General features: G+C 36.6%; 1 protein-coding gene across 1 annotated transcript in view; it reads left to right on the forward strand.

Annotated features, from left to right (window-relative positions):
- The window catches only part of ADGRG2 (adhesion G protein-coupled receptor G2), a gene marked incomplete at both ends in the record, with an annotated part of 84415 nt that overhangs the window by 59313 nt on the left and 10759 nt on the right, over nucleotides 1-14343 (forward strand). The window contains 7 exons of the mRNA XM_081326369.1: nucleotides 6115-6154; nucleotides 6652-6686; nucleotides 6805-6902; nucleotides 7940-8006; nucleotides 9013-9476; nucleotides 12049-12238; nucleotides 12567-12723. Of these exons, the coding sequence (XP_081182495.1) occupies nucleotides 6115-6154; nucleotides 6652-6686; nucleotides 6805-6902; nucleotides 7940-8006; nucleotides 9013-9476; nucleotides 12049-12238; nucleotides 12567-12723 (1051 nt within the window). The remainder of the gene's footprint in view (nucleotides 1-6114; nucleotides 6155-6651; nucleotides 6687-6804; nucleotides 6903-7939; nucleotides 8007-9012; nucleotides 9477-12048; nucleotides 12239-12566; nucleotides 12724-14343) is intronic.

Genomic DNA, 14343 nt, shown 5'->3' on the forward strand with positions numbered 1-14343 from the left:
TAATTTTTCCACCTCTTCTTAATCTCTTCTGCCTCTGTTAGGTCCCTGCCATTTTGGTCCTTTATCATGCCCATTTTTGCATTAAACGTTCCCTTCATCTCTCCAATTTTCTTGAAAAGATCTCTGGTCCTCCCTATTCTATTGTTTTCTTCTATTTCTTTGCACTGTTCATTTAAGAAGGCATTCTTATCTCTTCTAGCTATTCTCTGGAATTCTGCATTCAATTGGGCATATCTATGTTTTTCTCCCTTGCCTTTCGCTTCCCTCCTTTCCTCAGCTATTTGCAAAGCTTCCTCAGACAGCCATTTTGCTTTCTTGCATTTCTTTTTCTTTGGGATGGTTTTGGTTGCTACCTGTTGTACAATGTCGCGAACCTCAGTCCATAGTTCTTCAGGCACTCTGTCTATCAGATCTAATTCCTTAAATCTATTTGTCACCTCTACTGTATATTCAACAGGGATATGATTTAATTCATATCTGAGTGGCCTAGTGCTTTTCCCTACTTTCTTCAGTTTAAGCCTAAACTTTGCAAGGAGAAGCTCATGGTCTGAGCCACAGTCAGCTCCTGGTCTTGTTTTTACTGACTGTATAGAGCTTCTCCATCTTTGGCTGCAGAGCATATAGTCAATCTGATTTCTGTGTTGACCGTCTGGTGATGTCCATGTGTAGAGCCGTCTCTTGGGTTGTTGGAAAAGAGTGTTTGCTATGACCATCGTATTCTCTTGACAAAATTCTATCAGCCTGTGCCCTGCTTCATTTTGTACTCCAAGGCCAAACTTGCCTGTTATTCCAGTTATCTTTTGGCTTCCTACTTTAGCATTCCAATCCCCCATGATGATAAGGACATCATTTTTTGGTGTTAGTTCTATAAGGTGCTGTAGGGCTTCATAGAACCGGTCAATTTCATCCTCTTCAGCACCGGTGGTTGGGGCATAGACTTGGACTACTGTGATATTGAATGGTTTGCCTTGGATTCGAACTGAGATCATTCTGTCATTTTGGGGATTGTATCCCAGTATTGCTTTTCCTACTCTTTTATTGACTATGAAGGCTACTCCATTTCTTCTGAGGGATTCTTGTCCGCAGTAGTATACCTGATGGTCATCTGAATTAAATTCACCCATTCCTGTCCATTTTAGTTCGCTGATACCTAAGATGTCGATGTTCAGTCTTGTCATCTCTTGTTTGACCACGTCCAGCTTTCCTTGATTCATGGATCTTACATTCCAGGTTCCTATGGAGAAAAAATCTTTACAGCATCGGACTTTCCTTTCACCACCAGACACATCTGAGCGTCCTTTCGGCTTTGGCCCAGTCGCTTCATTCTTTCTGGCGCTACTAGTACTAGCCCTCTGCTCTTCCCCAGTAGCATATTGGACGCCTTCCGACCTGAGGGGCTCATCTTCCAGCATCATATCGTTTTGCCTTTTGGTACTGTCCATAGGGTTTTCATGGCAAAGATACTGGAGTGGGTTGCCATTTCCTTCTCCAGTGGATCACGTTTTGTCAGAACTCTCGGCTATGACCTGTCCGTCTTGGGTGGCCCTGCACGGCATAGCTCATAGCTTCATTGAATTACGCAAGCCCCTTCGCCACGACAAGGCAGTAATCCATGAAGGGGGTAATGAAAGTAGGTACTAATTATTTCCTTATATGGGTTTTTGAGTTTCAGGACAGATTCAGAGTTCATTATAATTGGAAATTATCTTTGTCTCCAGATTTTGGATATTTAGAACCTGATTGTTCCTCTAATCAGCATCTCCTCCATTTCTCTTCTTTCTGAATCCTATCTTTCACTTTGTAGAAAATGGAGATACTTGAAAGCTAAATTCACTGGGAAAACTGTTGCTTTGCCTAAGCAAGAATTATCTAACAACAAATGACTGTTTAAGAAATGAGACTGTTATACCTGCCCCAGTCTGATTCCCTAGGGAAGAAAAACTCTCAACTTCATTTGAGTTGAAGCTAAAGGTATTTTTGCTGTCTGCAGTAAAGTCAGATGGAATCTAAAGTTTCTCATGCAACAATACACCTTTTCTTGTTGGAGCATTGTATAAATTGATCTCTGATAAACGACTTGCAGAAGCAGAAGAGGGAGTAAAGGTTACTTTTTTTCCAACTTTAGATAGATTAGGGATGCTCATCTTTATCTTTTAATCATACTTTATAATCCACCAAGTAAATCAGAATTTGTAATCCAATAGGCTCCTAATAAATAGGAGAGGTAAATAATAAATAATAAAAAGTAATAAAAAAGAACAAAAGGGGAAAAGGAAAAAATATACAAAAATTTGTAATCCAAAGTGTTGTATTAGTAGTAATTTCTTGTTATTCACTCTGTCAAAACAGCTTGTAAAAATTCCAGGTCAAGTTGTATTTATAGTCCATGGAAGTCAGATGACTTCAAAAACAATTTTTATTTATAATTGTAATCCATCCTCTAGAAAAGGGCAATCCAAAAAGAATCTTCTCTTTTCCAGCCACAATCTTCAGGACTATAGATTCCAAGAACACCAAAAAGTTTAAACTAGAAGCTGTGTCTGGGCATATAGCCAAGTTTTAGAGCTCCAATCAAAACAACTTACCGTAGTAAGATTTAAAAAAAGCAAGGTTAAATGTAGTTCTCAATTTTGCCACTAGATGTCATTCGATTCCCACCGAACTTTAAAAAGTTAAAATCCAATGGTTTCCAAACAAGGAATAAAAAAAAATGCAAAACTTTCCCAAATTATCCTTCTTTTATCCCTCAGTTGACTTCACAATATTGTTATAAGTCAGTTTGAATTTCCCCAAAGTTTAAACCGCCGCTTACAGTTCAGGAGGGAGGGGTAGAGAAAAAAATCCCCCACTCCCTAAAGCTTGGGGACTTCTTGCTTTTGGGTGCTTTTTTCCAGAACCAGTATTTTTCACTTGTAGAGAGGTAAGGAAAGTAGTCTCACCCGGATCAGCTGTTTTGCTTTCTGCTTTCATTGTCTCCAACAATCAGCAGCTTCTGACTGACTGCATAGCCCATGATCTACAAAGTATTGGTAGAAATCAGGCTTGGGGAACGGAGCCTCATTCCCCTGCACCTGCATTGCTGCAACGTCACTGGAAACTCCCTCCTTTAACCATATTAATGCACATGCTTGGTAGTATAAAACCCAGTCTGGAGGTCCCAGCATCCATTTTCTTTAAATTCTGGTAACAATTTCAATCTGATTCTAGCTTTTTTCCCTTGCCAGAAGGGAAAAATTAATGGGTTTAACTCATCAAAAAAAATTCTCTATTTTTATAGATATTGTTTGAAATAGAAACAATAGTTTTGGTAAAACATTCATTTTGACCATAGCTATTCTTGCTAACATTAAAAACTGTAAATTTTTCCATTTTCTAGGTCTAGTTTTATTTGTTTTAATAGTTTTATATAATTGTCTTCTTTTATTGCTGCGTGTCTTGCTGTGAGGTATATTCCCAAGTATTTAACTTTCTTGACTATCTGGAGATCTATTTTTCCTGACAGTTGACTTTTTTGTTTATTTGTAAGGTTATTAACTATAACCTTAGTCTTTTCACTGTTTATTTTCAATCCTGCTACTTCTCCAAATTCTTTTATCTTTTTCAGTAATTTAGGGCTTGTCTCCAAGAGCTCTTCAAGTATAAATACCAACTCATCCGCAGTTTCTATTTTTCATCTTTTATCTCCATTCCCTTAATTTCTGGGTCTTGTCTAACATTTCTATTCAACACTTCCAAAGTTAGTATAAAAAAGCAATGGAGATAATGGGCACCCTTGTCTTGTACCCTTTTTTATATTAACATTCTCTGTAAAATCTCCATTTACAATTACTTTGGCTGATTATATTGTTTTAATTATATTTATAAATTTTTCTCCAAAGTCCATACAGTTTAATTGTTGTCTCATAAATTGCCAATTTACATTATCAAAAGCTTTCTGTCCATCTAGGAAAATTAGTGTCATTTGTTTCCCTGGATGCATTTCACAGTATTCCAATGTATCCAAAATAATTCTTAAGTTGTTTTTTATTTGTCTCTTGGGTAGAAATCCATTTTGGTCTGGATGAATAAATTCAGTCAATAATCTTTTCAATCTCTCTGCTATTACCGAGGAAATTTTTTTATAATCTACGTTTAATAGTGATATTGGTCTATATTTTTTTTTATCTGAATCAAATCTGAGTCTTCTTTTGGAATTAGAGTAATGTTGCTTTCTGTCCAGGTGTTTGGTATTTTGGTCTCTGATAGAATCTCATTGCAAAACTCTTTCATTGGTAAGCTTAATGTGTCCTGTAGACATTTATAGAACTCTGCCGTTAATCTATCCTTTCCTGGAGTCTTGTCATTTTTCTGTCTTTTTATAGCCTCCAACAATTCTATCATTGTTATTTTTTCATTTAACATGTTTTTAAAATTTCCAGCTATTTTTGGTAATTTAGTTTTTTCCATATATCGCATTATTTTTTCTTAGGGATTTCTTCTATATCATATAATTTTTCATAAAATTCTTTATTTTTTATTGTTTCATTTTGAAATTGTAGACATCCTTTCCCATCTTGTAGTTTATTTATCATTTTCCCCTTTTTTCAATTTATAAGCTCTCCATCTACCCGGTTTATTAGCATTTTCAAAGAAGTTTTGTTTTGCCCTTTTAATTCATTGGGCCATTTCTTCAGCTTCTATTAAGTTTAGTTTGTGTTTTATTATCTCCATTTGCTTTTTACAAGTTTTCTTTTGTGGGTCTATTTGTAATTTTAGTTCCAGTTTCTTAAGGTCTTCCTTTAACTTTGTTTGTTGTTATTTTTCCTTTTTTCTTTTTTGCCATATACATTATGGCTAAACCTCTAAAGTATGCTTTGGCCGTGTCCCAAATGTTTTGAAGTGATGTCTCTTCTTTCTTGTTTTCTTTAAAAAAGAATTCCATTTCCTTTAGTGCTATTTTTGTAAATTCTTTCTGTTTTAATAAAGCTTGATTCAGAGACCATCTGAGTTTTTTCTTTGTTCCTCTCCAGGTCATCTTTAATGGATTATGGTCTGCCCATATATTGGTTTCTATCTCAGTCTCGTGTATATTCATTTTTAGTTCAGTGGATAGCCATATCATGTCACTTCTAGACCATGATTTGAGTAAAATGTATTCTGAGATTTTTTTGGATTTTTCTCTCTCCAGATATCCTGTATACAAATTTCTTCTGCCATTTTGAAAAAGGTCTTAGGTGGTGCATTTCTTCCTTTGAAGTTATAGAGAAAGAATAATGTTCTCACCCAGTTCCAGCCACGATGTTCAGGTTTTGCTAATTAGTGCTTTCCTCAGTTGTCAGTAGCTTCTGACTTGGCCGCATAAATGCAGCCAGTCTTTCCCCTGCCAGTTAGGAGGGTTTCCTTGAATCAAAAGGATCAACCACTGTCTCTCCATGATCCTTCTTTGTCGCCTCTCCAGGGTGACTTTAGACTCTTTTTGGGTCCCCAGCATGGTGAAATTGGCCATGGTAAGCAGAGCCCTGTCTTCCTGCGCCCATCTCGCTATGAGAAACCAGAAGTCCCAAGCATGCATACTTTTTTTGATTTCAGGACTCTTATATCTTGTAGACTGATTGACATGCAGATGGGGAAGTGGAAGAGTGTGGCTAAAGCTAATTGGGAAAGTCTGGAGTGAAAAGATAATGTGTCATGAGTGTTTAGTCACCATTTTATCTGCTCCAAACTTGCTGATTATAATTGCAATAAATAGGAAAGGTGCTTCTTTGAGAAATCTCATGTGGCGTTAGTGGCACAGGATTTTGCCGTTATAGAAGCATATTTGTCCTAATGATTATAAATATTGATATAGTTTAAATTAATTTTTGTAGCTTGCTTTCCTATAATATACATATGCAATTATGCTAGTTGGAATTATCATTCTGCAAGTGGAACTTCACTTGCCCAGTGTTTTTTCCCCCCAGTCCTCATATAGTTTCTGGCTGTGGAGAATGGGGAGATTCCTAGGATTGGATGAGATGTGGGGATGGTAAGACTGCATGTTCAGAGAAATTGGTGGAACTTAATTGGCTTCCACCCTGTTTCCTAGTGAAAATGAAATCTGGAACTTTTAATTAAGAAACTAAAAATGTCTTTTAGTATTTCAGATTTCAATAAAACACTTCAACGGCTAAGTCAGGTAAGTAATCTATAACATAATACTATAATTAAATATGTAAATATCTTTTTTATTACAGGTAGTCCTCAACTTACAACCACAATTGAGCCCAAAATTTCTGTTGCTAAGCGAGTCTGTTGTTAAGTGAATTTTGCCCCATTTTATTACCTTTCTTGCCACAGTTGTTAAGTGAATCACTGCAGTTGTTAAGTTAGTAACATGGTTAAGTGACTCTAGCTTCCCCATTGTCTCTGCTTGTCAGAAGGTCACTAAAGGTGATCACATGATTCCGGGACACTGCAACCATCATGAGTCAGTTGCCAAGTAGTTGATCATGTGACCAAGGGATGCTACAACAGTCATAAGTGTGAAAAACGGCCCTAAGTCACTTTCTTCAGTGATGTTGTAACTTTGAATGGTCCCTAAATGAACTGTTGTAAGTAGAGGACTACCTGTATAGAATGCCTATGTCACTGGAACCAAATAATTTACTTTCATTGTATCTTGTTCTCTTGTAGTCATCTCTCATTCAGTGTAATGACATAAACCAGAGGTTTGTATTATAACATTTCTCAAATATGATTGCATTATATTTGCATTAAGAATACTGGAAGTTTTAATCAGAAGCAGTTATAATAAAAAATCTTAAGCTTTTTTCCTTGTCTTTGCAGTATAGTCAACTGTATTTTTATAATAAAATTGGAGAAAGGAATGAATATAAGCAACATAGTATCAGAGTTAGAAGAAAAAGCAGAACTAAATCTAATTGGTAAGAAAATTTTGAATAGAATTTTGTTCTAGAGCTACTTGGTAACAATGGTGCTTGTTTTATCTGTCCCGATCTTTGAAACTAAGATGATGAAAAAGCTATCAGAAGTCTCCCAACACAGGATTTTTATTTCAAGATTGCATGTTCTATCACATAATTTTTGAGTTCTTTTAATTATGAATATCATTTAAAACATACTTGTAGTGCTGTTTAGTAGTTTTGTATAAATCGTTCAGCAAAGCACAGCACCTGTGGGCAAAGTCATCCAGCTGTTTGAAAGAGTTTTGGAGCAGCTGGGTCAAACCTTCAAATGACTGTAATTTTTATGCCTACAAAGAGTGAATCCAAAGAGGTGCTTTGTTTGTTTAATTATTTGCACAGGTCTATTCTTTAGACAGAAATTTGCTTTATTCAGACATGACACCAATTGAAATATTCCATCTTTGAGCTTCCTTGCTTCCCTGGTAACAGAGATATAACCCCATTGTCCATTGACACCATTTGAATGATGTCATATTCTGAAGACTCCAGCCAGTTCAGTACAGATGACAGCAGGATAAAAGTCTTTGTGTGTACTGCAGTACACATAAGGCGTAAGAGCCCTGAGTAAAGTGGAAGACAGCCCATTAACTGCTGAGGCTTTCCTCTTGCAAACCTGTCCATTAAACATGTGGGTTTGATCTTATATGATGGCAAATCATTTGATTCATCTGTGAAGGCTAACTTTATTATGAGTTCTGATGTAATAGTGGACATAGTAAATAACAGTGATGTTAATTGCATAATGCAGATATCACAAGCTAATGCACAGTGAAGGCTAAGTAGTTGTTATTAGACATTACAGCTAGCTAGTTCTAAACAAGGAATTTCACTGTGAAGTTCCATGATATGGTGATTGCATAATGATCCTATGTAAGACTAATACTTTATAGGACAAATAGAAGTTAGTCCATCAAAGGATTTAATAGCCTTCACAACAATATACTAATTAATACTAATATGTACTGTATGTGCATATAATTCTTTGTTGTTTACAGAATCATGCTGCTGTTCCATGCAGCCTTTTTCTTGTCCAAATGCCCAAGAGTTGCAACGTCTTCAGTGGTAAGTGTAACCTGCTTTATTTAGAAAGTTTGGAGTTTACTTGTCATGCTCATTATTTGGTGCACCATAATTCTTAGCATTGAGAGGGGAAAAAATAGAAAAAGTAACATACTATAAAAGTCTTATAAACTGATGATGGGACAAAGGTGAGATAATTTCTTACCCAATAGACAGTCCTATGTAACTGCTATTCTAAGATAAAATTAAGTCTTTAATAGTTGATTGCATATTAAGCATAATTTTCAAAATATATCTGAGAAGAATTGGTATGATGACAGAATATTTTTCAAGTGTTAGTACCAATAGAATACATGTAGCTCATGACTGAACTGTGGAGAGTTTGGTGCTTCTCTGAGCTTTGTTATCTGCATACAGATGTTTCATTACTGGACTAAGTAACATTTTCAGTGCTAGAAAGGAATGAGGTTTGCTCTCTGTTTTAAAGCGGCTTATTTATTAATGGGGTATTGTTTTCTCCTTGGTAGTTCCTTGTTTAGGCTGTTGGTTACTGCTTACTTGATTGTCTGAGTTGGTAGTTTTTTGATCAGGGTATTGTTTATTGCCTGGTTGTTTGTCTGGGGTTTATTCCTGCTTATCTGGGTATTGACTGTGTAGTGAGGAAATGTTTTAGTCTTTTTGTTTCCTGTATGTGCTACTCAAAAGAGACAATAGAAAAGCTAAATTCTTTAGTATATATTTTTACCAAACCCCTTGACATGAGAATTGATGATTAAATGTAGTAAAGAATGCTGTTGAAAGCATGCAAAAATAGACTTTTAGGTTATTTTAATGGTAAACATATTTTATTAATTTTAGAAAGCTGTCCAACACCATAACACTGTGCAGCATTCATTAAAAATAGTAAAAATAAAAGCATAAATCAGCAAATATTATAATAATCAAATTCTTTGAAGAGATGGGGCAGACAAAGATTTGGATTTTTCTTTATCCTTTTAAAAGTATAAGCTGCAACTAAATCGATGCCAATATTCTGTTTTTCTTATAGTGATATTCATGAACCAATTGCCTGTAATGGTCATAGTACTCCTGATTCTCCAGTTTCACCTGTAGGTCCTTCCTCTTTTACAATGCAGCATGAAGCCTTTTCCTCTGAATCATCCTCTGAATCAACAACTGTTTTGACACCTCCTTTCACTGAGCTTGCAACAATAAATATTTCTAATATATATGTTACTCATAATCCTTCCACTGAGCAAACTACAGTGCTTTCTTCTGAATTTCCTACAAAGTCAACCAATATATTTGTTCCTTCAACCCTGGTTGAAACAATTAATTCAGATTTTACAACACATTCTATCCAGCATATTACTACTTTTCCTGAAGTATATCCTACAACATCTACCATATCTAATGCTCAGCATACAACATCAGATTCTTCGGCCATCATGTCTATGTCTTCTTCCATGATCTACACTAATGATATTGGAGGACCAAGTAAAAAAAGCACAGGTAACATTGATTTAAATGGAACTTCTATTGTGACCCTGATATATGCATGAAGTTTCATTAGTATGTGGAAGTACTAGGGTTGTGCATATTTCAGAAATGGAAGTGCTTTTGATTTCACACAACCACAAGCAGAACTCTTGAAACAGGCATTGTCTCGAAAGGAAACTGCCACAGTTGGTGCACATCTCAAGGTCTTCTCCAGTTTTGTTTCTTTGTAACTGTCTCCCAGATAAGGGAAACGCATTCCTTTCTCAAGTGGACAGAGGTGGATGAAGAAAAGCAGAAAGCAAAAGTAATCCCAAGTGAAAGTAAATAACCTCCTTTCCCCCCAACTAAATGGCAGGTTCCAAAGCAAAGCACAAGAATATATATATGAAAGGGAGACAATAAGGATTTGGGGACCTGACGTACCCCCCCTAAAAGAACGAGAAATCCACATAAAAGACAAAAAGGGGAGGGGAACAACAATATATACAGATTAATTAGGCTTATCAGGATATTGAAAATGGAAACATCTTAAAAGTTTAGGGGCTCTAACATGTCTCTTGTACACCCACTCATTCTGAGCAAAAGGGAGATTCTTCCAAGCTATTAAATATTGTGTCACCCCATGATGTATTTGACAGTCCAGAATGTCCTTAATCTCAAAGTGTTGTTCACCCTCAAACATGATAGATGTAGGTGCCTGAGGGGCAGGAGGCCTAAGGTTAGAAGTGACCTCTGGTTTGAGTAAACTGCAGTGGAAAATGGTGGATTTTCCGTAGGTTCTTTGGCAAGTCTAATTCAACCGTCACAGGATTGATGATGCATTTGATAGGGAAAGATCCTACAAATTTGGGCCTAATTTCTTAGATAGCTGTAAAGACTGCAAATACTTTGTGGAGAGGTATACTTGGTCTCCAACTTTATATGGTTTTTGCTCCATTCTCCGTTTATTGGCCTGAACCTTATAGGCTTCTCTGGCTTCATTCAGAGCTTTCCTGACTACTGACCAGGTATTTTGTAACTATTTAATCCATTCTTGCAAGGAGGGGATTTCAGGCTCCTTGATAGGAAGTTCAGGCATGGCCACAAATGTTTGACCATTAGCTACTTGAAATGGAATAAACCCTGTACTGGAGTGCACAGCATTGTTATAAGCCACCTCAGTAAATGGTAACAAGACAGACCAATTGTCTTGCTGATAATTAATGAAACATCTCAGGTATTGTTCTAGAACTGAGTTCAGTCTCTCTCTGTCCCCCCATTCATTTGAGGATGGTGCGAAGATGATAGCCCTTGACTAGAACCCATCAAGTCCAGAAAAGCTTTCCAGAACTTAGAGGTGAATTGAACCACTCTGTGTGAAATTATATGTTGTGGGGCCCCATGGAAACAATATACATTCTGCACAAAGAGTTTGGCAAGGGTCTTTGCAGTTGGGATCTTGGGGCATGAGATAAAATGCACTTGTCTAGAGAACAAATCTGTTACAACTCAAATTACAGTGTTTCCATCACTTTCAGGCAGTTCTACGATAAAATCCATAGAGATCTCTCTCTCTCTCTAAGGTGCTGACAGACTTGCTACTGGTTGAAGCAATCCTGGGGATTTTCCTTCTCACCGTTTAGCCACTGCAGACATGGGGCAGCTGGCTACGTAGCTTTCTATGTCTTTTTTCAAAGCAGGCCACCAAAACTGCCTTTTAATGAGATGTAAAGTTTTTACAAATCCAAAATGTCCAGCAGTTTTTGAGTCATACCCTGTTTGCATTACTTTAAGCCTTAAAGCTGCTGGAACATAAAGTTTCTCCCCAATCCATGCTAGTCCATCTTTAACACGCACAGGTTATTGTGGTTTCGAAACCACTCATTGGTCTCTACTGTAAGAGAGTCTTTTCAAGAGGAGACACAGGAGAAAATCCTGCTTAAACAGTATAGTTAAACCAGCAATATTCCTCCTCCCACCATAGTCATAATGTCAATTTGAAATTCAGCCAATCCACAGGTGGCAAAGATGTTCAGGTAACTGGCACAGTTGGTGTGCATCTCAAGGTCTTCTCCAGTTTTCTTTGTAACCGTCTCCCTGATAAGGGAGACACATTCCTTTCTCAAGTGGATAGAGGTAGATGAAGAAAAGCGGAAAGCGAAAGTAATCCCAAGCAAAAGCAAATAACCCCCCTCCCCTCAACTAAATGGCAGCCCCTAAAGCAAAGCACAAGAATATATATGTGACAGGGAGACAATAAGGATTTGGGGACCTGACAGAATGTTATCTTTTCTCCTCTGTATCTGTCCTCCATCCAGTGGTGATTTATTCATCGAGCTGATTTTGGCCTCCACTGCACTCATGCCAAAAAAAGATACACGTGCATCAGATTCTACTATGAATTAAAGGGAATGTGTTCAAAGGACTGCATTAATAAACAAAACATATATAACGGTTTGAAGTTTTTTAATGGTATTTTGCCCATGCCAATTTTTTTTTATTCAAGTAAGGAAACAAAAGACCCCAAATATTTATGGAATATTTCATTTTCCCAATTTTCAGTCTTGTTTAAAAGTGCTGTTTTTCCCCTCTCTATCTTTTTCAGAGCAAATCTCTCATAATAATTCAAGCACTACCAATAGTATTGATACCTCCAATGTCAGCAGCATAGTTTCTGAGCTTGAAGGCTACTTAACTGCAGAAACAATAGCACCATCTCTTGGACAGTCGATGCTGGAAAGGGTTAGCTTCCTTCTAAGCATGCCCCAATCACAAATATATCCAGTGTCTAAAAGGTATGTGTCTATAATGTAAGAAACATATTTCTGTATAAAATCTTTTTCTTGAAATGAACGTTGTGTTTACAGATGTCCTGTGATTCTTTTTAAAGTCTTTGAAATGTAATTTTTCATTGTTTTCCAAATATATTTCACATGATCCTCTTGAGATGGTATAGAAGAGAAACTATATTTTTCTCAAGAAATTTAACTTCTCATAGTAATTTATGAACATGTTTGTACTTTAATGTAATTCAACTGAGACACGTTTTCATGAAATTATTGTACTTTTAAAAATCGATAATAAAAATCACACAAGTAATTATCTATATTACTATCTCAATAGAATATTAAATATTGTGGATGTAATTGGATTAAAATTGAAATTCTCAACAACATCCATTAATCTTACCACTCCTACTTTGGCTCTGGCTGTCCTGAAAGTCAACAGTAGCTCTTTTAGCAAAGTTTCTTTTGCTGTTCAACATTCCTCAGATCTTGAGGTAAGCCATATTTTTTTTATTTTTTAAATTTCTTTAGGGCTTTAAGTAACACTCTTTATAAGTTTGAGTATAGAATTTGTTAGTAAATCCAAAGTCTCCAAAGCTAAAGATGTATCAGAAGAGCAGATAAATACAACTCGTTTAGATTTTTGCCCATTTTTAATTAGGTTGGCTTTAAAATAATTTAAAATTAAAAGTATAGGATCTGTACATTGTATAACCTGATGCAGGCAGGTATAGGTGTACTTTATTGTGAATACATCCTGCATGTCTATTTAAGTAGCCCCAGCTGGGCTTTTGTTTCTAAAGAATGCAATACAGGTAGTCCTCAATGTATGACTATAATTGAGCTCAGAATTACAATTATAACTTGTGCCCGTCTTCAAGTGGGTCATCACATGAGCATGTCTGACTACAACCTTATCTGCTGTGGTTAAGCAAATGTGATGATAATCAAATAAATGCAATGGTCATTAAGCAAACATTTTTGCCATTAAGCAAAACCAAATACCAGTTTCCAGAAAAAAAACCATTGTAAATTGCAGTCATGTGACTGTGGGACACTGCAGATAGTTGTAAATGCAAGCAACTTGCTGAGTGTTAAAAATGCCGTCACAGGACTGGGGTAGGGCCTGGTCATTGAAATTTCAAATCCAGGTCATAAGTACCTTTTTTGGAGATTAATTGTAACTTTGAATGGCTACTAATATAATGGTGCACTTTTTGTCTGCTATAAAGAGTGGCAATAAGCATAACCAGGGCTTTTTTTCTCATAGAACACTCAGAACGGAGTTCCGGCACCTTTTTTGGATAGAACCTTGTAGGGTAGGCAAGGCGGGTTGTATGACATGTGTGAGTTCCAGCACCTTTTTCTTTTACAAAAAAAGCACTGAGCATAACACATAAACTTTTAAATCTGAAAAACCTATTGAGAGGTTCTGTAACTGGAACAAAAAGCAATTGTTGTAGCCTAACTATTGCTATCTCACTTTTGTAATCAGCGTTTGCGTCAGGGACAAATTTCATGCAAGCTCACAACCGCACTACATAAAAGTCATTTCCTCCTACTAGTCTGCTTGTGGGCCAGATCTAAACACAACACGGTCTGGATCTGGCCCACAGGGCTTGAGTTTGACATGTCTGGTCTAGTGATTAAGACATCAGGCTAGAAACCATGAGACCATAAGTTCTAGTTCTGCCTCAGACATGAAAGCCAACAGGGTGACTTTCTCTCACTTTCTCTTAGCCCAGGGGTAGGCAACCTTGGCTCTTTTATGACACATGGACCTCAACTCGCAGAATTCCTGAGCCAGCTGTGCTGTCTCAGGAATTCTGGGAGTTGAAGCCCATGAGTCATAAAAGAGCCAAGGTTGCCTACCCCTGTCTTAGCCCAACCCCCCCCTCACAGGCTTGCCTTGGAGAAAATAGGAGGAAGAAGGAATATTATGTATGTTCCCCACCTTGAATTTTTTTTATAAAAATAATAAAGATGGGATGAAAATAAACAAAATTATGTGCCTGCTTTTCATGCCTCAAGCATGGATGTTTTTATTACATTAATGTTGATCTATTATACAAAGCACAAAGCATATAGATTAATTATCTATTTTTAGGGAACAA

This window comes from Vipera berus (assembly GCF_964194415.1).
Source record: "Vipera berus genome assembly, chromosome: 4".
Lineage (NCBI taxonomy): Eukaryota > Metazoa > Chordata > Lepidosauria > Squamata > Viperidae > Vipera > Vipera berus.